The sequence below is a fragment of the Rhinatrema bivittatum genome, chromosome 2, assembly GCF_901001135.1.
Source record: "Rhinatrema bivittatum chromosome 2, aRhiBiv1.1, whole genome shotgun sequence".
Lineage (NCBI taxonomy): Eukaryota > Metazoa > Chordata > Amphibia > Gymnophiona > Rhinatrematidae > Rhinatrema > Rhinatrema bivittatum.
In genome coordinates, this window is record NC_042616.1 from 181,211,565 (window position 1) to 181,235,767 (window position 24,203).

General features: G+C 44.1%; 1 protein-coding gene across 2 annotated transcripts in view; it reads left to right on the top strand.

Annotated features, from left to right (window-relative positions):
* Nucleotides 1-23,898, top strand: part of C1GALT1 (core 1 synthase, glycoprotein-N-acetylgalactosamine 3-beta-galactosyltransferase 1) — a 157,963-nt gene extending 134,065 nt beyond the window's left edge. For both annotated transcript variants that reach the window (XM_029588940.1, XM_029588941.1), the window contains exon 5: nucleotides 23,572-23,898. In XM_029588940.1, the coding sequence (XP_029444800.1) occupies nucleotides 23,572-23,775 (204 nt within the window). In that variant the 3' untranslated portion in view covers nucleotides 23,776-23,898. The remainder of the gene's footprint in view (nucleotides 1-23,571) is intronic.
* The last annotated feature ends 305 nt before the right edge of the window (nucleotides 23,899-24,203 follow it).

Consider the following 24,203-nt stretch of genomic DNA (forward strand, 5'->3'; position numbering starts at 1 on the left):
GCAGGCGACGGCATCCTGGATTCAGCCCAGGATGCCGCTTGTGCTCTGGAAGAATGAGCCTTGACTTGTAGAGGCGGAGACTTCCCGGCTTCTACGAAAGCTGCTCTGATAACTTCTTTAATCCAGCGGGCGATGGTGGGCCGTGAGGCCGCGTCACCTTGCTTCTGCCCGCTGTGCAGGACGAACAGATGGTCCGTCTTTCGTAGTTGTTGTGTCACTTCCAGATATCTGGGCAGTAATCTGCCAATGTCGAGATGGCGCAATAAACGCCCTTCTTCGGATTTCTTCAAACCTGCCGTGGTAGGCAAGGATATAGTCTGATTAAGGTGAAACTGTGAAACCACTTTAGGTAAGAAGGAGGGAACCGTGTGAAGATGGATAGCCTCTGGGGTGATTCACAGAAAGGGATCACGGCAGGACAGTGCCTGCAGCTCTGAGATGCGGCGTGCTGAACAGACAGCCAGCAAGAACACCATCTTCAAAGTGAGAGACCGGAGAGAGAGGCTCCGAAGGGGTCTGAAGGTGGATCCCGCGAGGAAATCCAAAACAAGGTTGAGTTTCCACAAAGGCACAGGCCACTTCAGTGACGGACGAATATGCTTGACTCCTTGCAGGAAGCGAGAAACATCTGGGTGCTTGGCGATGGTCTTGCCATCCCTCCTGGGACCATAGCAAGACAGCACAGCCACCTGAACTTTGATGGAGCTGAGGGAGAGACCCTTCTGAAGTCCATCCTGCAGGAAATCCAACACAATAGGGATTGTGGCCGCATGTGGATTGATGCCATGACTGTCGCACCATGCTTCAAATACCCTCCAGATCCTTACATAGGTGAGAGATGTAGAAAACTTGCGAGCTCGGAGGAGTGTATTTATCACGGGCTCCGAGTAACCTCTCTTCTTCAGTCTAGCCCTCTCAATGGCCAGACCGTAAGAGATAATTGAGCTGGATCCCCGTGGAGGATGGGACCTTGGCGTAGAAGGTCCCGGAGAGGAGGCAGGGGAAGGGGCTCCCCTGCCAGTAGAATTCTCATGTCCGCGTACCAGGGTCTTCTTGGCCAATCTGGTGCTACTAGAAGAACTAGGCCCCGGTGTTTCTGAATCTTGTGAATGATGGCGCCCAAAGAGGCCACGGAGGAAAGGCGTATAGCAGAGTTCCTGGAGGCCATGTCTGAACCAGGGCATCGATTCCGTGTGAGAACGGGTCGCGCTTGCGGCTGAAGTATCTGGGTACTTGAGCATTGGACTTGTCCGCCAGTAAATCCATGTCCGGAATCCCCCAGTGATCCACAATCATCTGGAAGGCTGTGGGTGACAGCTGCCACTCTCCCGGATTTAGACGTTCTCTGCTGAGGAAGTCTGCCGTGGTGTTGTTCTTCCCGGCAATGTGGACGGCGGATATGTCCTGCAGATTCGCCTCTGCCCAAGCCATCAGTGAGGCGATCTCCAGAGATACTTGACGACTTCTGGTTCCGCCTTGACAGTTGATGTATGCCACCGTGGTGGCGTTGTCGGACATCACTCTGACTGCTTTGGTCTTCAGTCTGTGAGCAAATCGAAGGCATGCCAATCGGACTGCCCGGGCCTCTAGACGGTTGATGTTCCACGCAGACTCTTCTCTGTTCCACCGCCCTTGTGCGGTGAGTTCCTCGCAATGTGCTCCCCAGCCGCTCAGGCTGGCATCTGTGGTGAGCAAAGTCCACGTGGGTGAAGACATCTTCGACCCCCTGCTCATGTGGTTGGACTGCAACCACCACCGCAACTGGGTCCGAACTCTGGTTGGCAGATGAAGGTGCGTGGAATAGTTCCATAGGCGGGGACTCCAGCGAGAGAGCAGGGAGTGTTGTAGAGGCCTCATATGGGCCTTCGCCCAAGGTACCACTTCCAAGGTGGATGCCATGAGACCAAGAACCTGCAGATAATCCCAGGCCATGGGCCGACTGACTCCCATCAAATACTGGATACGCTGCTGAAGTTTCAACCTTCTCTTGGAAGTGAGACTGACTGTGTCTGCCCGGGTGTCGAACTGTACTCCCAGGTATTCCAGTGACTGGGAAGGCTGTAGGCAGCTCTTGCTGAGGTTGATTACCCAGCCCAAGCTTTCCAGAAGGGTGATTACTCTGTTGGTTGTCCGAAGGCTCTCCTCTCGAGATTTCGCCCTGATCAGCCAGTCGTCTAGGTAGGGATGGACCAGAATTCCTTCCCGCCTGAGTGCCGCTGCTACCACTTCGACCACCTTGGTGAATGTCCGTGGTGACGTTGCCAACCCGAAAGGCAGAGCCCGAAACTGGAAGTGGCGTCCGAGAACCTTGAAGCGTAGGTAGCGTTGATGATCCGGATGGATCGGGATATGCAGGTATGCCTCTGACAGGTCTAATGCCGTGAGGAATTCTCCTGGCTGTACTGCAGCCTTGACGGAGCGCAGAGTCTCCATGCGAAACCTCGGTACCCGTAAGTATTGATTGACTGACTTGAGGTCCAGCACAGGCCGAAAGGGGCCCCCTTTCTTGGGTACCATGAAATAAATGGAATAGTGTCCAGAATTCACTTCCCAGGCAGGTACTGGGATGATGGTGTTCAATGATAGGATCCTCGCCAGGGTAGCTTCCAATGCTGCTTTCTTGTGTATGGGACATGAAGATTCCACAAACTTGTCCGGAGGGAGATGATGAAAGTCCAGATAATATCCCTCCCGGATAATGGCGAGGACCCACTGGTCTGACGTGATCTCGACCCATCTGGGGTAGAAGAGGGTTAACCTGCCCCCTATGGCTCCGTCCCCCAAATGAATCGGTGGATTCTCATTGTGAGGCGCGGCCGGGACCCGAGCCCGGGCCTGCTCCCCTCTTGCGCTGCTTGGTCCGAAAGGACTGATTCCTGGCCTGTGGACGTGGTGCCTGGTAGCGACCCCTGTAAGGAACAAAGCGCTGTGAACTCCTGCCCCTGGAGGGCCTTGGAAAGGCACGCTGGCCCCTTCTGAACCGATCTTCCGGCAGTCTAGGCACTGGAGAGGCACCCCATGTACTGGCCAGTTTATCAAGGTCGCTGCCAAATAGGAAAGAGCCATTAAAGGGCAATCTGGTGAGGCGTGTCTTGGAAGGCGCATCAGCTGACCATTTCCGGATCCAGAGCTGCCTCCTGGCGGCTACGGAGGAAGAAATCCCGTTGGCTGTTGTCCAGACCAGGTCAGATGCAGCGTCCGTGAGGAACGAAAGAGCTGACTCCATGTCTGCCGCTGGAGCGTTGTGTCTAACCTGTGACAAACAGGCACGTGTCACCACTGTGCAGCAAGTTGCGATCCGCAAAGATAGAGCTGCCACCTCAAAGGTCTGTTTCAGAATGGCGTCCAGTCGCCGGTCATGAGGCTCCCTGAAGGCCGTCCCCCCTTCAACTAGAATGGTAGTGCGCTTGATCACGGCGCTAATCAAGGCGTCCACCTGAGGGCACGCCAGCAGGTCCTGGATAGCCGGTGCCAATGGGTACATGCTCGTCAGAGCCCGCCCCCTTTGAAAGAAGCCGCTGGTGCCGCCCATTCTAAATCTATCAATTGTTGTGCTGCTTGTAAGAATGGAAAATGGCGGGCTGTAGGACGAAGACCTTCCAAGAGGGGATTCTGCGCGGAGGGCACCGAAGCGCTGGGACCCGTAATATCCAATTCTGCCAGACACTGAGACACCAGGTCGGAGAGATCCTCTTTAGGGAAGAACCGCCTCATGGTTCTATATGGCTCGATCCCTGGGGAAGGTCCCCCTCGTCCGGGAGTTCGGACTCGTCCGGTGAGACCTCCTGGTCTGACTGATCTGGACTGTCCAGCGGCGGGAGGTCCCACTCGCGATAAGGGCGTGAGAGTCCAGGAACGGGATCCGCAGGAGCCGCCACCGCAGCAATCGCCGCAGCAGCCGCCACGGTCACGGCCACCGCAGGAACCACAGGCACAGCAGGAACCACAGGGCCTGGACGGGAGGCCGTTTGCATCTGTACGAAGGCATGAATCCCCTTAAAGAGATCCAGCCAGGAAATTGAAGCAGCCTCTAATCGCCGGGGTACAAGATCCCCCGGGATTCCAGATTGGTCGAGACTGCTCCCTAAATCCGGGGTAGCCCCTGGGGAACTGTCAACAAATCGTGGCTGAGACCGGTCCTGGCCTAAGGGTCCCACGGCCTCCTCACATTGGGCACATAGGGAGTCTGGCTCTTCACTGCGCATGGCCCTAAGCTGGCATGCAGAGCAGAGGCCAAGGGCTTTAATGCCTGAAGCAGGCGGCGCCGTCGCTGAAGACGCTGCTGCGTTCTGATCCATTGAAAAATATGCGCTGAATGCTTATTATAACAGGCGCACAGTAAGAATAATATGCGGCAGCAATGGGCGCTTAATACAACAGGCGCACAATAATAATAACATGTAGCAGCAATATGCGCAATATGGTCTCCGCAATAGGCGGCCAAGAAAACAGCCCAAATGTATACAATATGCACTCAGCAATATGCCGTTAGCGATACACGCCCTATGGCTCTCAATAGGCTTTCAGCAATATGCAGTTAGCAATATACTCTCAATAGCATTCAATAGGCGTTCAGCAATATGCGGGCAGCAATATACGCTCAATAGCATTCAGTAGGCGTTCAGCAATATGCAGTCAGCAATATACGCTCAATAGCAGTCAATAGGCTTTCAGTAATATGCGGTAGCAGTACACGCTCGATAGCTTTCAATAGGCTTTCAGCAATATGCGGTTAGCAATACACGCTCAATAGCATTCAGTAGGCGTACAGCAATATGCGGGCAGCAATATACGCTCAATAGCATTCAGTAGGCGTACAGCAATATGCGGGCAGCAATATACGCTCAATAGCATTCAGTAGGCGTACAGCAATATGCGGGCAGCAATATACGCTCAATAGCATTCAGTAGGCGTTCAGCAATATGCAGTCAGCAATATACGCTCAATAGCAGTCAATAGGCTTTCAGTAATATACGGTAGCAATACACGCTCAATAGCTTTCAATAGACTTTCAGCAATATGCGGTTAGCAATATACGCTCAATAGCATTCAATAGGCGGTCAGCATGCTCTCAGCAATAAGGCAATATACGCACAAGGAGGAATAAACCTGCGCCCATTACCGGCGCCCTACCTGAACGAGGCCCACAAAATGGCGCCCTCCTTGGCGTGCCACGCCGCCGATCCTCTGTTCCTTCGGAGACCCGAAACAAGAGATGTACGCCTGTTTTTCGCGGGTATTCGAAAAGCACCTTCAGACAGCTTTATGATCTAAAAGGCAAATTTATTGATAGCAATACAAAGACAATATAGAAAGAGGAACAAGGAATAAGAGGAAGTCGTTGTTTCTCTGGAGACGCAGGTCAGTGGCAAAGGACATTCAGCTTGCTTCTCAAATGCGGAGGTCTCGGGATGGGACTTTTAAACTTTTTGCATTGTCCAATAGAAATACATTGATGCGCATCCTGGGTGTATTATCTTCTTCTAATATCCAATTATGAACGTTGCTTTATAGCCCAATCAGGTACCGTCTCTGGGGTGTTGCCTTCTTCCGGTACTGAGCTTGCCAAAGCACATGGTTGCGAAATATGTTGCCAGCAAAGTCAGGAAATACATAGCTCAGGCCTAAGGCCTATCTACATCCCCCCCTTGAATCGTTGGGAAACGATTCACCAATGAAAGGCTGAGATTGTATTTCCTGGATTGAAATGGTCATAGCATCAATTTAGTATGACCCACCTTTTTGTACTGTAAAAAATGGCTTCCATATTCTTTATGGTGTTGAATCATTCTTTTTATAAAACTCACATTCACAATCACAATCACAATTACTTTGCTTTATTGTCATTCAATCTCACATTCATTCTTCATTCAGGTATTGTTCTGGCCTTCTTCCAGTTGATCCAAGATTCTGTAGTGTGCTCCTATTAGCAGCATATAAATCAATTAATCCACTTAATGATTGATTATTGATTATCAATGAGTGGTTAGAATAGTTGAAGCAATAATCCATCATTCTGCTCAGGGTTAATGCCACTGTCTTAGGTTGCCCATGGTACGCAATCCTAACGATTTGCTACCTGGTGCTTACCCGTCATCGTTAAGCATAACAGCCTGAGGAGATAACATTGCTGCTGTTATTGATGTCATCTTCACCGATGATGTCATAGGCCATTAAAATAACAAACTTCATTCATTCTCACAATTAACCATTGCAAACTCACTTAGAAATGTAAGCCACTTTAAACTGTGTTTCCCGTCAATTAAACCAAATTCTGTGAAAATACAACCTTATCCTTTAGAAAATCTCACTCATTAGTTTCAGAAGGAGATTCAATCATGCTCATCATCAGATGTTGACGAACTGCAGCAACTTAAGAGTGTACTTCAGATGTAGAATTTACCATAATATTGAGTCCTGGCTTTTCAGGCATAGCAGAAGCAATAGTTAGAATTAATTAATAGAAGCAAAACCACGCTTGGGAGTACTATTGCTTATGTCTTAGCCTACCATGCATTTGAACGTTATGGGAATATAAACAAATGCTTCAAATCTAAATTAGGAATAGGATGTCGAAGGAGACATCCATATGGATGAGGGATAAGAAATCTCTGTAACCAATGGGATGGTATCTACAAACTCTACTAAATGTGATGTTTAAGAATAGGGAAATCAAATGAAAGTCATAATTCTGTCTTCAATTACCAAGAATAACTATATAAACATTTGGGACTACATTAAACCTTTAGACTTACTAAATGTACTCGAATTGAAGAGGACATACTCGTCTGCGCAGCCTATTCACATGAGCTGCCTAAGAACGGTGTGAAGGCTGAACTGACAAACTATGCTGCAGCACATTGCGCCGGTCTGCCACTGGCTCGCAGACATCTGAACAAGTCTGGACTAGAAAGGGCAGAGTGTAGCAACTGGAGATGAATATAACGTGGAAAGCAATAATGAAATCATAGATGGTAAGTCAAACCAGTTATCTATGGGACCTAGGGATGAATGGTCATCTTAATTAATCATATAATGGATATGAGAGAACTGGGAATAGCAGCAAAACTTTAGTGTTTTTAGGGTAATGTAATGTGTAGCGTGTAGGTGTATGTAGATGTATGTAGATATCCAAATCATGGCATTTGCAGAATGGCATATGGGCTTGGAGTATATGGCAATCAATTATCAATGACATTTGACAAAGCATATTGTGGTGTAATGCATAACAGTTAAAGAGATGACAATAATTGGGAATGGATCTAATCTGATCAGGGCAATAAAATTCACACAATCATGAGAACTGCATTAATGTAGAGTACAACAACATAAAGGCAAAATATAATCAAGCAAGAGTAGTAAAGTTCAATGATGAGTGAAAGATGAATTCTGTGTTAAGGCCGAGACTTCCGTAGAAGGGATGGGAAGAATGGAGTAAGTCCCATAAATGTTGTTTTCAAGCTTTCAGTAAGGTGTAACAGCTTTTCATTCATCACGGCCTAGTGGGGATATGTGCTTCTTTAATGGTATCAGATACCTAATATGGTAAAGTAGCATAAAAGCAAATTAAGCATTTAAAGAAAAGTCATCTGCGGTAAGCTAAACCACAAATAACACGTATTTCAGACATGACATTGAACATATGTTACACTAGACTGACACATACTCATCCATCCAACAAATATACATTCCTTGTCTTCATCACATAGGACAAACAACAGATAACATATAATTTGAGCTCAAAATTCATATCAAAAATGTATCAAAAGAAAAGTGGATCAAAAATCAAAAATCAAAAATGTGTACGAAAAATAAAAGTTCAGAATTCTGTCCAAAAGGTAGAAGTCCTATCCAAAAGGTAGAAGTCCTTGAAGACCTGAAAAGTAAATACTAGCATACAATTGAAATATCAATTTAGCAAATATTGTACATATAGATTTCCAACCAATAATAAATTTAATCAATAATGTTCTGAGCTTATAGTCAATGTGTCATACCAAATAATTAGAATAATTATAACTCAAATATCAAATAATTAATACTTAAATATGCTACATTTTAAACTAGTAACTATTTCTCCTTTTTTTTTCTTCCGTTCACCGCACAGCCAGTGCTGGCAGAACAGATAAGCTGTGCTCTGCAGGTTTGCAACACAGACAACTTCCCCTTTTTTTTCTGTTAAGATACAATTTAACTCTTTAGCTAAAATGTCTTGTCAAACTCAGAATTCTCTTCTCAGAATCATAATTCAGCAGCTCAGATTCTAAAATTTAACACTAGTATATGTTCTTGTCAGTACTCCAGTTCAGTATTAAAGGGATGTGAAGTCAGTAACGTAATAAAGGATCAGTATGTAAAGTTGAGAGCAAAGGGGATTTAAATTGGTGGGAGATGTGTCTCGCTCCCCCCTTGATCCCTCTTTTACCACAAACTTACAGTTCAGAGCAGAAAGGAAATAACATGTTGTAAAAGGAAGATATCGCATGCGCTTGGTGATCACCTTAATAAAAATGCATTCACATTGAAAAGAGGAACTTACACTTAAAACTTAAAACTATACGGTACCATTTAAAAATTAACTTACTTATACTAAAAATCCTTATACTAAAAATATACCTGCAAACAATAACATAACTAAATCTTAATAACTTGAACAATAAGACCAGTAAATACATTAACATGGGAAGCCTAGCAACCCGTCATATCTGTCCACAAGCCCATTACTTTTAGGGCGTTAAACGTCTGTGATGGCATTACAAAAGTTCTTCAATCTGATAAAAACTGACCACATGCAACTGATCCCAGTGCATGGCTGCTGACCCTACTACAGAAGACAGGGAGCCACATAATTAGTCAGGCAAAGTCTGTAGAGACATATCTATTTATTTTGGATTTTATATACCGGAGGTTCCTGTATGCTACGCGTATCACTCCGGCTTACATGACAGACATCGGGAAGGCTGGCAAGGATTTACTAGTCTCTATGTACACAAATATCCTAGGTAAGCAAATTCTTATCTTAGCTTCTTTGTCATGAAATGAATATTGCAGTAATGCAAGCAATAGCTATAAAAATAAGGCTCAGAATAAGGAGGTTTTCCTAAATGTGGTTATATTCAAAACTGTATTTCATATTAAGTTCACACTGTGTCCTGTCCAAGCTTCACTAAGGTGGCAATGTAAGGTCCTACATACGCTGATACCTTCTCTGATATGTGTGAACTCACTGTATCTGGGGACATGCTCTCTAAAAACTCAGGTTTCCTGTAACGGAAAACAAGGGCCCATGAAAGACACTCCTTCCAGGTGTTTTCTGCTTGCCCCATTACTTGGTGTAATCTGGTTTGAAACAGGCCATTATATTGTCTTACCAAATCATTTATTTCACGCCGACACTGTTTCTGTTTATTATGCCACTGCGATGTCAGTAGTGAAGCTACCTGGCCCAAGGTCATACATCTGGTCATGCATTTGGAGGCATGGTTACGGCTTCCAGCACTCCGAACAGTGTTCAGTGCAATTGCAGTCAGGGATCCTTCTAGAGGACAGACTCTCATTTGTGGGCTTAAGGCAAGTGTCCATCCATGAAATGAATCAATCCAAATAGTGACATAAAAAAATGAACGATCTAATTTAGCAATTTTGGCTGCTGGAGGACCAGCGGCAGCTGAAGTTACAGTGACTAGTTCAGTTTCCTCACTACTTTCCGTATTCTCATCGCTACTTACAATCAAAATAGGCATAGGTCGGAGGCAGGGAGTGGGTGACAGGTCAAAAGGTTCAGGAATTGGTGGCAGTTCAGGAATCTCAGAAGGTGGTGATAATACTGGAGGAGGCGGTGTAGGAGGAGGTGAAGGAGGAGGCGAAGGAAGAGGTGTGGGAGGAGGTGGTGGACGAGGGGGTGATGAATCATCTGGCACAAGAATAGTACTCAGTGCAGAATCTACTGGCATTCCAGTGTCTGCTGAATTATGCATATCTACAATTACTGGGCTTTCTACTGGGTCTACTAACCACATGCCGTATTCCTCAAATGCAGGAACAGCATCTTCAAAAAGGTCATCTTCAATCTCAACTGTACTGAGTTGGGGTGTGCTTGTGTGAACTGTGGGGCTTACTTGGGGTTCTCCTTCCCTTTCTGAAAGTACAGCAGGATCTGAATGTAAATTACCCACTGCAGTCACTGTTTCTTCAGGCACTAAACAATCACGAACATATAGTGAATCATATGGGGGTGGTGACACTTCTCTATCACCAATAATAGCTACTAAATATGTGCCTGTCATAGCGAACCATCTGGACACTTGTATATGGTCCGCTAGCCTCTTATTGTCTTTTGCCCTTGGCTTGCTATACCTGTTCTTAAAATAGGCTATTAGCTGTATGAGCGTGGACGGGTCAAAGGAGCCCCCTACTGGCCATTCTAGGGAACTATCCCTTGCTGCCCACGCAACCCACTTAGAGTGGCATTTGCGAATCAATTTCTCATTGGGCTTATGCAGAGCAATGACTCTGCTCAGGGGACATGACGGACAGACCTCCCCTGCTATCTTGGGACCTCTTAATATTGCAGACCAAAACTTCGACATAATTATTTAAAAATGATTTTCGTGTAGCCACTCTCTTATGAGAAAGAGTGGTTCAACCTTACCTTAATTGTAGTTTTCACCGTACCGTGAATCCACGCTTCCGGTGTGCTGTACTTCTTCAAACGCGAAGGTATTCACAGCGGGGCAGGGAGAGACAGCCTGCAGACAAGGGTACTGAAGACCTATCTACTCCTTTCCGTTCGACTGGTTACCGTTTTCTACTGTACTCGGGCTCCAGTGCGTTACCGCCGAAACAACCGGGATAGGGCCAGAAGGCAGCGTCAAATCTGCCAACTGTTTTCGAACTTATTAGTACACTAACGGAAAAACCTATGACTCACTCGTATAAGACAAGTTTTTACTTACCTTTCCAGACAGCTCCAAGTATGTATCCCGTGGAATGCTTGATCTGAAGGCTTCTTATTTCTTGCGTGCTTAATTTTCTCTTCGTTTTCGTGTGGGGCCCACCTGACTAGTTCCTACTCCGTCCCTGTATCATGTTCCCTCGGGGGTTCCAGGCAAGAGCCCCAGGTGGTATATCGCAGTATTCAGCTTGGGTTTACTGATTGGTACTGTACTAGATCTGCCAGATAGCAGTGCGCGCCAAGGTCTAGGAGATAATAAAAGTTACTGAACAGTTTTTTTTTTTCTTTCTTTTCTTTGAGAGTAAGACTTACTTCCTCAAACGCTTCCTTCGTGGTTTCTGAAGTGCCTCAGGTCTCAAAAATCTCAAAGTAGATTCTGGATGCTTCAGGGTAGGTTCCCACTCCCGATCAACGGCACCCTTTCTTCCTTCGATGCTGGCAATGAGATATCCCTGAAGGTGTGCTGGTCCGCGATACCCGCATTAGGCCATCCGAGTCACGGCACCATTATGTTTTTCGCGGGTCTTCGGAAAGCACCTTCAGACAGCTTTATGATCTAAAAGGCAAATTTATTGATAGCAATACAAAGACAATATAGAAAGAGGAACAAGGAATAAGAGGAAGTCGTTGTTTCTCTGGAGACGCAGGTCAGTGGCAAAGGACATTCAGCTTGCTTCTCAAATGCGGAGGTCTCGGGATGGGACTTTTAAACTTTTTGCATTGTCCAATAGAAATACATTGATGCGCATCCTGGGTGTATTATCTTCTTCTAATATCCAATTATGAACGTTGCTTTATAGTCCAATCAGGTACCGTCTCTGGGGTGTTGCCTTCTTCCGGTACTGAGCTTGCCAAAGCACATGGTTGCGAAATATGTTGCCAGCAAAGTCAGGAAATACATAGCTCAGGCCTAAGGCCTATCTACAACGCCTCACCTGAACCTCGGCGCTTCTCGGCTGGAACCCAGGCGGTCTCCGGCTGCGGGGAGAGTGGGCAACCACCTTCACCACCGCGTTTGAGGATATGCACCCGCTGCCTCGTCCACGCCGGGACCGAGGCACCTCGTAAGCCTCACCCGAACCTTGTCCAGGGGCTGTGTCCCTGCCGCGATTCGGCCGGACCAAGGACTTAACCTCCGGGGGGACCACGGGAATCACCCCGGGCAGCTCAACTGGGGGAGTGACCTTTGGGTATCACCGCAGGAGCGCGGGGCTCGAAAGTGTTACGGAAAGTAGAATCTAGAAATATAAGAAAAGAGAAAAAATTAAAGTAGTCTTGGAAAGCACGCTCAACTAGCGTGCAGGCACTCCAAACTGCTTTGGAGACGGAAATTACTAAGTTGCTACGCTTCCTGTGGGGATATATATACCCCGTGCTGACGTCAGATCCGTCTCCAACTGCTAGCAGGTGGATACTATCCCATTCGTTCTGAGTCCATCTGGCTACACGCCAGGAAATTTTAGGTTAGTAAGTAACTGGCACAGCGGGAGGAGGTAGATGTTGAATAGGGTGGGTGAGAGAGATGATCCTTGGGGAACTCCTGTGTTAGCTCTGACTGGATGTGATTCTTTGTTGATCCTCACCTTGTAAAACCTATTTTCGAGGAAGGATTTGAACCAGTTGAGTGCAGATCCTTTGATGCCAATGTCTGCAAGTCACTGTAGTAAGACAGTATAGTTCACGGTGTCAAAAGCTGCGGACAAATCCAATAAAGCGAGTAGGTAAGGTTGACCTTTATCCAAGTTTAAGAGGATGGTGTCCGAGAGCGTAGATAGTAAAGATTCCGTGTTTAGTGCCTTGCGGAAGCCAAATTGTGTTGGGGCGAGAATGTCATTCTCCTCTAGGTATTCTGATAGTTGTTTGTTTACAACTTTTTCCATGAGCTTGGCTACCATAGGCAGGTTCGCTATGGGGCGGAAGTTGGCTGGGTCAGATGGAGAAAGATTGGGTTTTTGTAAAAGGGGTTTGAGTATTGCCAGCTTGAGTTGATCTAGTACAAGACCCTGAGCTAGGGAGCAGTTTATGACGTCTGCTAATGGCTTATCAATGATGTTTGGGATGGTACAAAGCAGGTTGGATGGAATGTGGTCTGCTGGGTGCGAGGAGGGTTTAGTTTTCTTGAGGATGTTTTCTATTTCTAGAGAAGAAATCGATTTGAAGGAGGCTAGAGATGAGTTTCGTTGATGGCTTGTGGGGAGAGTAGAGGGGGATGGCGGAAAGGGCGTCATGAGGGGCGAGATGAAATTGGAAATTTTTTTCTCAAAGTAGTCGGCCAATTCATTAGCTTTTCTGGAGGCTTGGTCGTCCGGAATGAGAGGTGTGGACAGTTTGGTGAGGGCTGATACGTAGGAGAACAATGCTCTGGAATCGAAAATGAAGTGATGATTTTTTTTTGAGAAGAATTCTTTCTTTGTTCTGTTGATGACAATCCTGTAAGCATTTAAGCAGGATTTGTAGGCGGCTAGGGTGGTTGTGGAGGGGTTTTTACGCCAGCTATGTTCTTTTCTTCTGAGGTTCTGTTTGGTGGACTTCAGTTCCGGTGTAAACCAAGGTTTCCTATTGTCCCTCTCCAGATGAAGTGTTTTAGTGATCTTTGGGCAGGTTTGTTCAGTTACCTTGCTGGTGATGTTGATCCAAGACCCGATCGCACTGTTGGCGTCAGACAGGTCGAGTTGGTCTAGTTCTCTGGAGAGCTGTGTGCTTAGGAGTTCTGTGGGACAAGGTTTCCTGAAAGATACTGTGGTTGTAGGGGCTGCCTGGTGTGGGTGCTCCTTAATCTCTAAAACCCTGGAGATGACTTGGTGGTCCGACCATGGGACTGGTGAGCAAGTAGGGTTGGAGGCTAGTGAGATGCCCTCATTTATAAAGATGAGGTCTAAAATGTGGCCCGCTTTGTGGGTTGGATTGTTGACAATTTGTCTGAATCCCATATGGCTTAATGTGATGAGTAGTGTCTCACAGTTCGCAGAGAGTGGTGAGGCATCCAAGTGAAGGTTAAAGTCGCCCAACAGGATGGCTGGTTTGTCCGCGTTGAAATGTTTCGCGATGATTTTGATGCCAGGAGACGGGTCTGATTCAAGAGATCCCGGCGGAGCGTAGATTAAGCCGATTTGAAGGAATTTTGATTTGAAGAGGGCAAATTCGATTTTCGATGTGGCATATGAGAGATGAAGGGTTAGGCCTAGCCCTTTTTTTGCTGCTAGAAGCAGACCTCCTCCTCTTTTTTTTTTTAGGCCTAGGAATTGATAGGAGGTCGTAGGTTTGGATAGGGAGTTGATTTATTAACACTGTGTCGGTGGGTTTCAACCAGGTTTCTGTTATGGCACAGATGTCTGGTTTAGATTCTGAAAGGAGGTCATTGAGAATGTGAGTTTTTTTAGTGATGGATTGGGTGTTGAAAAGCGTAAGTGAGATTAGAGCGAGGCCAAGCAGTTGTGTGAGTGGTGAAATGATAGGAATGATCCTCTGTTGGCGGCTGGAGGGACGAGCGATTGCTTTAGGTGGTCTAGCCAGGTGATTGTAGATTATGGGTATGGCGAAGGTGCGCATCCTAGAGGAGGGAATGGAGATGCTGGGGCAGCAGGGAGCTGAGAAGAAAGGGCGGAGTTGGTGATGATCGAATGGAGGTCGATGGAGGCCAAGAATGATTCGGGCTGATCCTAAGTGTTCAGACTCCAAGAGGCCTGGCCAGTCGTTGACTTCTGGAGGAGTGTGAGTTAGGTGCTGTATGGATTCTAAGGATGAATGCTTGCAGGAAGCGTGATGAGGTAATTTGAAACTGGAAGGGGGCTAGGTAGATAATAGCAGAAAATAGAAGTGGGCTGTATTGCTTAAGTGATTGTTAGGGAGTGGTGGTATTCTGTTTGAAGAGATCTGGAGCGAAAGCACTCTGATAGGATGCGAGGAATTGTGCTTGCAGTGAAGGGATGGTAAACTGCTTCTCTCAGGGGCTGCACGAAGGGGCACACAAAGGGGGATGCCCCTTTGTTGCGCTTCTTCAGCGCGCGGCGCCTGGCTGCCACGCTGTTTAAAAGGCTGATCGGGGCTGTCCCCCGATTGGCTGGGCGTCGGTGGGGCTCCTGATAGGCTCAGGAGCGAAGAGGAGGAGCGCAGACAGAAGAAGAGGCCCAAGTCACTGGTCCTGGCTGCCTCGTGGTCGGCGCTGGCTGCCGCTGAGGGTGAGTGCAAGTTTTATTGGCCTTACCCAGGCGGGTCACCGGCACCGATTGCGCAGGCCTCGCTATCCCGATCGCTGCCTTCGTCGCGGGAGGAAGAGGGCTTGCCAGCTGCCGCGCTGTTTTTTAAAAGGCTGATCGGGGCTGTCCCCCGATTGGCTGGGCGTCGGTGGGGCTCCTGATAGGCTCAGGAGTGCAGACGGAAGAGGAGGCCCAAGTCACTGGTCCTGGCTGCCTCGTGGTCGGCGCTGGCTGCCGCTGAGGGTGAGGGTGAGTGCGAGTTTTAATGGCCTTATTTCACTTGGAATGCATATGCAGCGCAGTTCACTGCTTCAACGGCAGGGGGGAATGAAGAAAAAGAGGATTTATATTCAGACAACAACCAACAAGGACTGAATTGCACAGGCTGGGTAAACAAATAAGTGTGGGAGTAGCTTGCTTATTGCGGCGGTTACTACCCCTAATCAATTAAGCTTGATACTTCACTTTGATGCAGCTCCAGCACTGCTGTCTACATCAATGGTGAGGGTGGAAGGTAACTAGAACCAAAAAGTTACTAATAAGGGCCAAGAGTAATAGATAAGTATGAGAAAAAATAAGTGTGAAAGCTTGCTGGGCAGACTGGATGGGCCGTTTGGTCTTCTTCTGCCGTCATTTCTATGTTTCTATTTAAAAACACATTCCTGCAGTTCTTATTTCATACCAAGTACTCCCTTTACATCTCTGTCCCCATATTCTCCTAATTCAGCAATTTACTGTATCATTATTTTTTTTTTTTTTTTAACAGTTTAGACCATCTTAACCATTTCAGTCCCTTCTTGGGGTCCAGAATAGCAGGAGGCAACTAAGGAGCTTCTAATATATGATTACTCTTGGTGCATAATCTACTAAATTCCTCATTTAAGGAGGGCTTCTGCGAATCTGATGAAAGCATTATTTTATATATTCTTCAGTTACATAACATTATGATACATTCAACTAATTAACACAAACTAAGTACAATCACAGTAATAAGCATCATTAGTAACTTGTTTCCAAGATCTCCCCACCCCCCACCCCAAATCTAAAAAATCCCAGGAAGGATTTTCAGTATTGGTAAAATGGGTTACACATGATGATAAAGTATCAGTAGTCTGCATATGATTTCTAATACCATTATCAATATATGAACAAGAAGAGTTAATAAACTGACAAATTCTTTGTCAGCAAGCAACATATCTAAGGCTTTGCAATTAATCTAAAATTACCTTCTTAAGAGGCCTGACTTTCTGTTGCACTAGGCCTACAATTTTCATTGTAGCTTCTACAGCGGCAGAAAGATTCTTTAAAGTATTTTCAATTTCAGAAACTCCTAAAATAGGAAAGACAGTCGGGAAAACTCAATGGAAGGGATCGTTCTCCAAACAAAAATCAAATAGAGCCCTTTGTTTTCTCCCAGAGATAAACTAGTTCAATATTTATTCAGAGAAAACAAAGGAACATGTCCAAAAGAAAACTAAGCAGTGGTGTTAAAGAACATAAGATATGCCATACTAGGTCAGACCAAGGGTCGATCAAGCCCAGTATCCTGTTTCCAACAGTGGCCAATCCAAGTCACAAGTACCTGGCAAGTACCCAAACATTAAATACATCTCAAAGTACTATTGCTTATTAATTAATAGCAGTTTATGGATTTTTCCTCTAGGAACTTATCCAAACCTTTTTTTAAACCCACTTATACTAACTGCTTTAACCGCATCCTCTGGCAATGAATTCCAGAGCTTAACTATGCACCGAGTGAAAAAGAATTTTCTTGGATTTGTTTTAAATGAGCTATTTGCTAACTTCAAGAAGTGTCACCTAGTCCTTCTATTATCTGACAGAATAAACAATCGATTTACATTAACTTGTTCAAGTCCTTTCATGATTTTGTAGACCTCTATCATAACCCCCCTCAGTAGTCTCTTCTCCAAACTGAACAGCCCTAACTTTCTTAGCCTTTCCTCATAAGGCAGCCATTCCATGATCCTTATTTTGGCCCCCACCACACACACACACCACACCCCACCCCACACCCCACCCCACCCCACACACACCCCACCCCACCCCACACACACCCCACACCACCCCACACACACCCCACACCACACCACACCCCCCCCCCACACACACACACACACTTTCTCCAGTGCAACTATATCTTTTTTGAGATGTGATAACCAGAATTGCACACAGTATTTAAGATGTGGTCTCACCATGGAGTGATACAGAGGCATTATGACATCCGTCGTTTTTCTTACCATTCTGTTTACTTTTTTGTTTGCCACAGTACACCAAACTGACAATTTCAATGTATTATCCACTATGAAGCCTAGATCTCTTTTCTGGGTGGTAACTTTTTTTTTTTTATTTATGAATTTTCAAAATTACAATTCCAAGAATTTAACTTGAAAGGTAATGCATATAACAAAGGAAAATTACATTACAGAAAAAAATTATATAAAAAAAATTATTATAAATGTCACATGCATCTCAAGTCCACAATATATCCAAGAACACTGACCAAGAGAAATTTATGTCAAATCCAACAACTAAGAAAAGTTAGCTCAAATAGGGTAGCTTAACAAAATATGAGAGGACAAGTTACTGGAATATATACTCAACAAGCAGAGATTAGTGAGGAACTAAGATATCCTCCTAATTTGTTAGACAAAAAAGCTGTTAATTGAGAAGGTTGGTAAAAAAAACATAAGAAACCTCAGAAATCTTAACCATACATTTACACAGGAATTTAAGCAGGAAAAATGCACCAAGCTCTAAAATTTAGGCTTCATTAGCAGAGATTGACACCTCCTCTTCTGTGTTGACCTGGCAAGAACTGGAAAAATGTATACTTTAGATTTCGATGTTTAAAGTATTTCTTAAGAATCCAATCTCTATCAGACTAAAGCAAAAAGGAAACAAAGTAGCTGGTGTAGCCAAATTTTCTTTGGGTGTTTCCAATATTGCAGTAATATCCAGTTTAGAAGTTTCTCTAGTTGAGAGAACTTGCATTTTATCTTTATCGGGAGAACCTTTCTTGAGATTAAGGGACGAGCCTGTTCAGGGATCTTAAGTATCTCCAGTAAGTACCTTTTCCATATATCCTTAGGTGGGAAATGCAGAACTTTTGGAAAATTGATACATTGAAGATTTCTTCCCCTTATCTGGTTTCCATATTTCCTAATTTATATTGAAGAATCTGATTTTCTTTACTTAATGCCTGTTGTAAGGCTGAAGAACTCTCAATTTTAACTTTAAGGGAATCAGAAAGTTCCTTGTTCTCTCTGGACTCTCCACATTTTTTAATCAAAGATCCAGATCTTTAGCATTCTTAAGAGGGTTTACCTGGGCAATAACATTGAAGTTCAGGGCTTGAATTGCTTCCCAGATGACCTCCAAGTTAAACATTGAGGGCCTTACCAGTTCAACAAGATGGAGTTGAGGAAGATCAGCTCGGCTTTCTCCAGTTTGTTGAAAAGCAGCGCTACCAGCAGCTTCCCCTGCACCATCAATGATCTTCTGTAGCACAGACACTTTCCTCCAGTCCTTCGGGCTCAGAGCAAGACTGGTTACCGGCTATATCCTTGGTCAACTCCCAATCTAATCGCAGGAGATGTGAGCATGCCGCAGCTTGATTAACAGGGCTGTCTGCTCCTCCGGGGACAGAAATGCCAACAACTCAGGGAAGGGATCAGGCCCGATTTCCCCCCGAGTCCCCTCCAGCGAGCTAACTCCCAGAGTTAAAGCTCCCTGTCGGACATGAGCGTCCATTGGACCAAGCAGGGGGGAAAAGGGAGAGCAGCTGAGCCTACACGTTCTCTCACTCTCCGCTAGCATGCAGAATGAGGCATTCTAAAGAAAAACACAAAAAGATAGGAAAGACACTCAAAGCCGAAACGCTAGTACGCCATCTTGGATCTCCTCAGAATTTCGGGTGGTAACTTCTAAGATAGAACCTAACATTGTTCAACTACAGCAAGGGTTATTTTTCCCTATATGCATCACTTTGCACTTGTCCATGTTAAATTTCATCTGCCATTTGGAAGCCCAGTCTTCCAGTCTTGCAAGGTCTTCCTGCAATTTACACAATCCACTTGAGATTTAACTACTCTGTATAATTTTGTGTCATTCGTAAACTTGATCACCTCACAGATCATTTATAAATATATTAAAAAGCACTGGTCCAAGTACAGATCCCTGAGGGACTCCACTGTTTACCTTTTTCCTCTGTGAAAACTAACCATTTAATCCTACTCTCTGTTTCCTGTCTTAACCAGCTTGCAGTCCACAAAAGGAAGTCACCTCCTATCCCATGACTTTTTAGATTTCTTAGAAGCCTCTCATGTGGGACTTTGTCGAACGCCTTCTGAAAATCCAAATTCACCACATCTACTGGTTTACCTTTGTCCACATGTTTATTCACCCCTTCAAAAAAATGTAGGAGATTTGTGAGGCAAGACTTCCCTTGGGTAAATCCATGCTGGCTGTGTCCCATTAAACCATGTCTATCTAAATGTTTTGTGATTTTATTCTTCATAACAGTTTCCACAAGTTTTCCTGGCACTGAAGTCAAGCCAGGAAGTTGGGGTTACATTGGCCATCTTGCAATCTTCAGGTACAACCGATGAGTTTAATGATAGGTTACAAATTAATTGAAATAGGTCTGAAATTTCATTTTTTTTAGTTCTTTCAGAACCCTAGGGTCTAAACCATCTGGTCTAGGTGATTTACTACTCTTCAGTTTGTCAATCTGGCCTACCACATCTTCCAGGTTCACCGTGTTTTGGTTCAGTTCATCTGAAACATTACCCTTGAAATCATCTCTGGAACAGGTATCTCGCCAACATCCTCTTCGGTAAACACGGAAGCAAAGAAATAGTTTAATCTTTCCTCAATGGCCTTCTCTTCCCTAAGTGCCCCTTTAACCCCTCGATCATCTAACAGTCCAACTGATTCCCTCACAGGCTTTCTGCTTCGGATATATTTTAAAAAGTTTGTATTGTGAGTTTTTGCCTCAATGGTCAACTTCTTTTCAAATTCTCTCTTAGCCTGTCTTATTAATATCTTATATTTATCTTGCCAGTGGTTATACTTTATCCTGTTTTCTTCTGATGGATCTTTCTAACAATTTTTGAATGAAGATCTTTTGGCTAAAATAGTCTTTCACTTCACTTTTTAGCCATGCTGGCAATCGTTTGACCTTACCTTTACCTTTCTTAATGTATGGAATACATCTGGACTGTGCTTCTAGGATGGTATTTTTTAACAATGCCCATACCTGTTGCACACTTTTTACCTTTGTAACCGCACCTTTCTTTTTTTTTTTAACTATTTTTTTTCATTTTATTAAAGTTTTCCTTTTGAAAGTTTAGTGCTAGAACTGTGGATTAACTTACTTTCCTCCTTCAAGTCATTAATTCAAATTTGATCATTTTATGATCACTATTGCCAAGCGGCCCCTCCACCATTACATCTTTCAGCAAATCCTGTGCTCCACTGAGAACCAGATCTAAAATTGCTCCCTCTCTCGTCTGTTCTTGAAACAATTGCTCCATAAAACTGTTATTTATTCCATCCAGGAACTTTATTTCTCTAGCCTGTCCTGATGTTTCATTTACCCAGTCATTACTGGGGTAATTTAAATCTCCCATTATTACTGCACTACCAATTTGGTTAGCTTCCCTAATTTCTCTTAGCATTTCACTGTCCATCTCACCATCTTGGCCAGGTAGACGGTTATATACTCCTATCATTATACTCTTCCCCAAAACATAAGGGATTTCAACCCAAAAAGATTTGATTGTGCATTTAGTCTCATGCAGGATCTTTATCCTGTTGGATTCTATGCCAACCCGGACATAAAGCACCACCCCACCACCAAAATGCTCCTCTCTGTCATTGCGATTTAATTTGTACCCTGGTATAGCATTATCAATTAAGTCTGTCATCATTCACTGCTATACACTCTAATTCTCCCACCTTACTTCTTAGACTTCTGGCATTAGCATACAAACATTTAAAAGTTTTTGTTTGTATTAATATTTTTTTTTGGTATTAACATTCTGCTTTTCAGTTGACAGGGATACAATGGAATCTTTTAGCTCAGGTGAGTTTTTAGTTTTGGGCACTTGGACTACTTTCCTTATTGTTGGAATCTCTCTGTTGGGATGCCCTAACTCTAATGATTCATTAGTATCCTTTGAAGATACCTCCCTCCGAACCATGTGCTGCTGAGCAAATGTCGGTGTTGCCGGCATGCCCGTTTCAGTCCAGCCTTTAGTGAGCCATTTCATGTGGGGCCTACTCTAATTGAAGCCCTCTCTTCGGGCTCCAGTTGCATCCTGGGACCTCAATGTGGTCCTGGCATGGCTCATGCGACCTCCCTTTGAGCTGCTACAATCCTGCGTCCTGAGGTTCCTCACCTGGAAAGTCATATTCCTGGTGACTATTACTTTGGCTCGTAGGGTCAGTGAGCTTCAGGCTCTGGTTATGTATGCACCATACACGAAGTCCTTTCACGATCATGTGGTTTTGCGTACACATCCGAAGTTTCTACCCAAGAGCGTAACTGATTTTCATTTTGATCAGTCCATCGTTTTGCCCACCTTCTTTACGAGGCCCCATTCCCACCCAGGGGAACGGGCTCTTCACAACTTGGACTGTAAAAGAGCCTTGGCTTTCTATCTGGATTGCACCGCCGGCCACAGACAGTCCAACCAGCTCTTCATGTCCTTGGATTCCAACAGGCTAGGGGTGGCAGTGGGTAAGCAGGCCTTGTCGAACTGGCTTGCGGATTGCATTGCCTTTTGCTATGCGCATGTGGGCCTTCCACTAGCCAGCAGAGTAAAAGCTCACTCTGTGCAGGCTATGGCAGGTGTTCTCCTAGGACAGCAGGGTGTTAGTCCTCAGGAATCCCGCCTTCCTCTCCACGGAGATAGGTTCTCCTCCGGTTTGTGGTTTTATTTTTTCACTCGTATTTTTTTCTGTTGTGAGACTGAAGGGGGACCTCACGTGGACGTGCAGATAACTGCAAGCTGGGCATGCTCAGTCTGCTGGTCAAAGCTTCTAGAAAATTTGACAAAGATTTTCCATGCCAGGCTCCATTGGATGATATCATCCACATGTGAGAACTAACATCCTGCTGTCCTAGAAAATGTCATAATGCCTCTATATCGCTTTATGGTGAGACCACACTGTGCTTTGTGCCATATTCTGTGGTCCCCACATTTTCCTATTGACAACATCCTGGGCTGACTTGAGTCAAAGCCCACTGCCAGGGTGGAGGGGTGAGGAGCTGCTGCTGGCAGGTCACCAGCAAAGGGGCCCCCATTGGTTGTCCTTCTGGAGAGATAGGATATTTTCTCAGGAGGTAGGTGTTTGGTGAAGTTTTTTTGTGTTTTTGCCATTTATACTTTATATTAACTGTATGATGTTTCTTATATTATACTGAATTCTTTATTTGCTGTGTTTTTATATGTTTTTGTGCTGTAACACACTTTGGGTACTATTATAGAAAAGCATGAAATAAGTCCACACATAAGACACAAAGAGAAACATGTTTAATAAATTATATCAAATGAGACCAGATTTATGAGAAGCTAATCATGCTGACTTTTTTCCCCTTGTTTTGTTTTTTCGAAATCAAGGGCTTTTCTATAACACCCAAAAAATATAGTTTTGCAAGCACAATGAATGTACATGTGTGTTGGCTGTGTATAAAATAGGAATCTCAAAAGGTGAAAGTATTTTTTATTTATTTATTTGTTTTATTTTAACCGAAGCTTTTAAATTGAATGTATGCTCTAATGGACAATTCATTCTTTGTATGTATGTATTTTTATGTCTTTGTTTTATTATGGTTGTATATTTTTTGTAATCCGTGCTAGACAAATTATTTTGGAAGACGGAGAATATGATTTTTATAAATAAAATAAATGCATGTGAAGCACCCTTGAGTGATAAAATTAGGAAATCCTAAGAGAAGGTTTTTAAGATTTTAAACATTCTGAAGTAGGTTATTTGTGTATATCTTTTTGTTAACAGCATAGTTTTCAGGCATTACTATTCTGAATTTTTATCACCTCTCATAAGATAAGTCAGTATTATCACTGCTTGGACAGTTCTCAGCAGTTTCAGAAAAGGGAGAGATTTTACATACATACATGGGATACGCATCTTTTTTTTAACAATGAAATTGAATAACGAATTAGTTTTAATTTGTGGCAATAAGGATTAACATTCAGTATTGCTTTAGGCCATGGTTGACCAAATTCTATCAGAACTTTTGGATTTATATTTACATTTAAAATTTTTTGAACTTAAGAGCAATTGACTGTTGAACAAGAATATTAATTTTGCACAGAAAATTTTGAAAAGATCTTATTTAGTCCATAAGACTGCTTGTGGTTTGTTTTCTTTTAGGGTCCTGAATGCTGTTCAGATATGGCAGTTTCTTTCCACTATGTCGATGACTTGTTAATGTATGAGCTAGAGTATTTGGTTTATCATCTTCGTCCTTATGGATATAGACACAGATACAACCCAGACTCCTCGAAGAATATTGGCCACCAAAAAACGAACGATGCAGCAGCACCAGCAGATGAAGATTCAAAACCTATTGCTTGAAACCCCTTCATTATCTAAACATCAAAAAAGATTGTAGTTGTACACTGAAAAAGCATCTAAAATTAAAAAATGCTCACATTCAAATTTTTCATTTTATAGTATAAAATACTGAATCAAATGCTATCAATTTTTCTTTTCTCGTATGATTACAAATTTAAGGGTTTTAAAAATTCTTGTGAGCTAGAATATGTATGAAGACAATATTTATATGATCTATTAGTTGTGTATTCCCCTAGCAGGTAGTGGGCTGGAACAAACATATTTTGTTTTGTGTTTATTTCCACCTAGTGTTCAGATATTGAGATGAAATACTGGCGCTCAAGAGCCTTGATTACAAAACACGATCAGCAGAGGTTTACTTTGTTCTGAGAATGCTTTATACCTGCTGGTTTGATCTGAATGGTAAGACTAAACTTGACTCAGTTCTA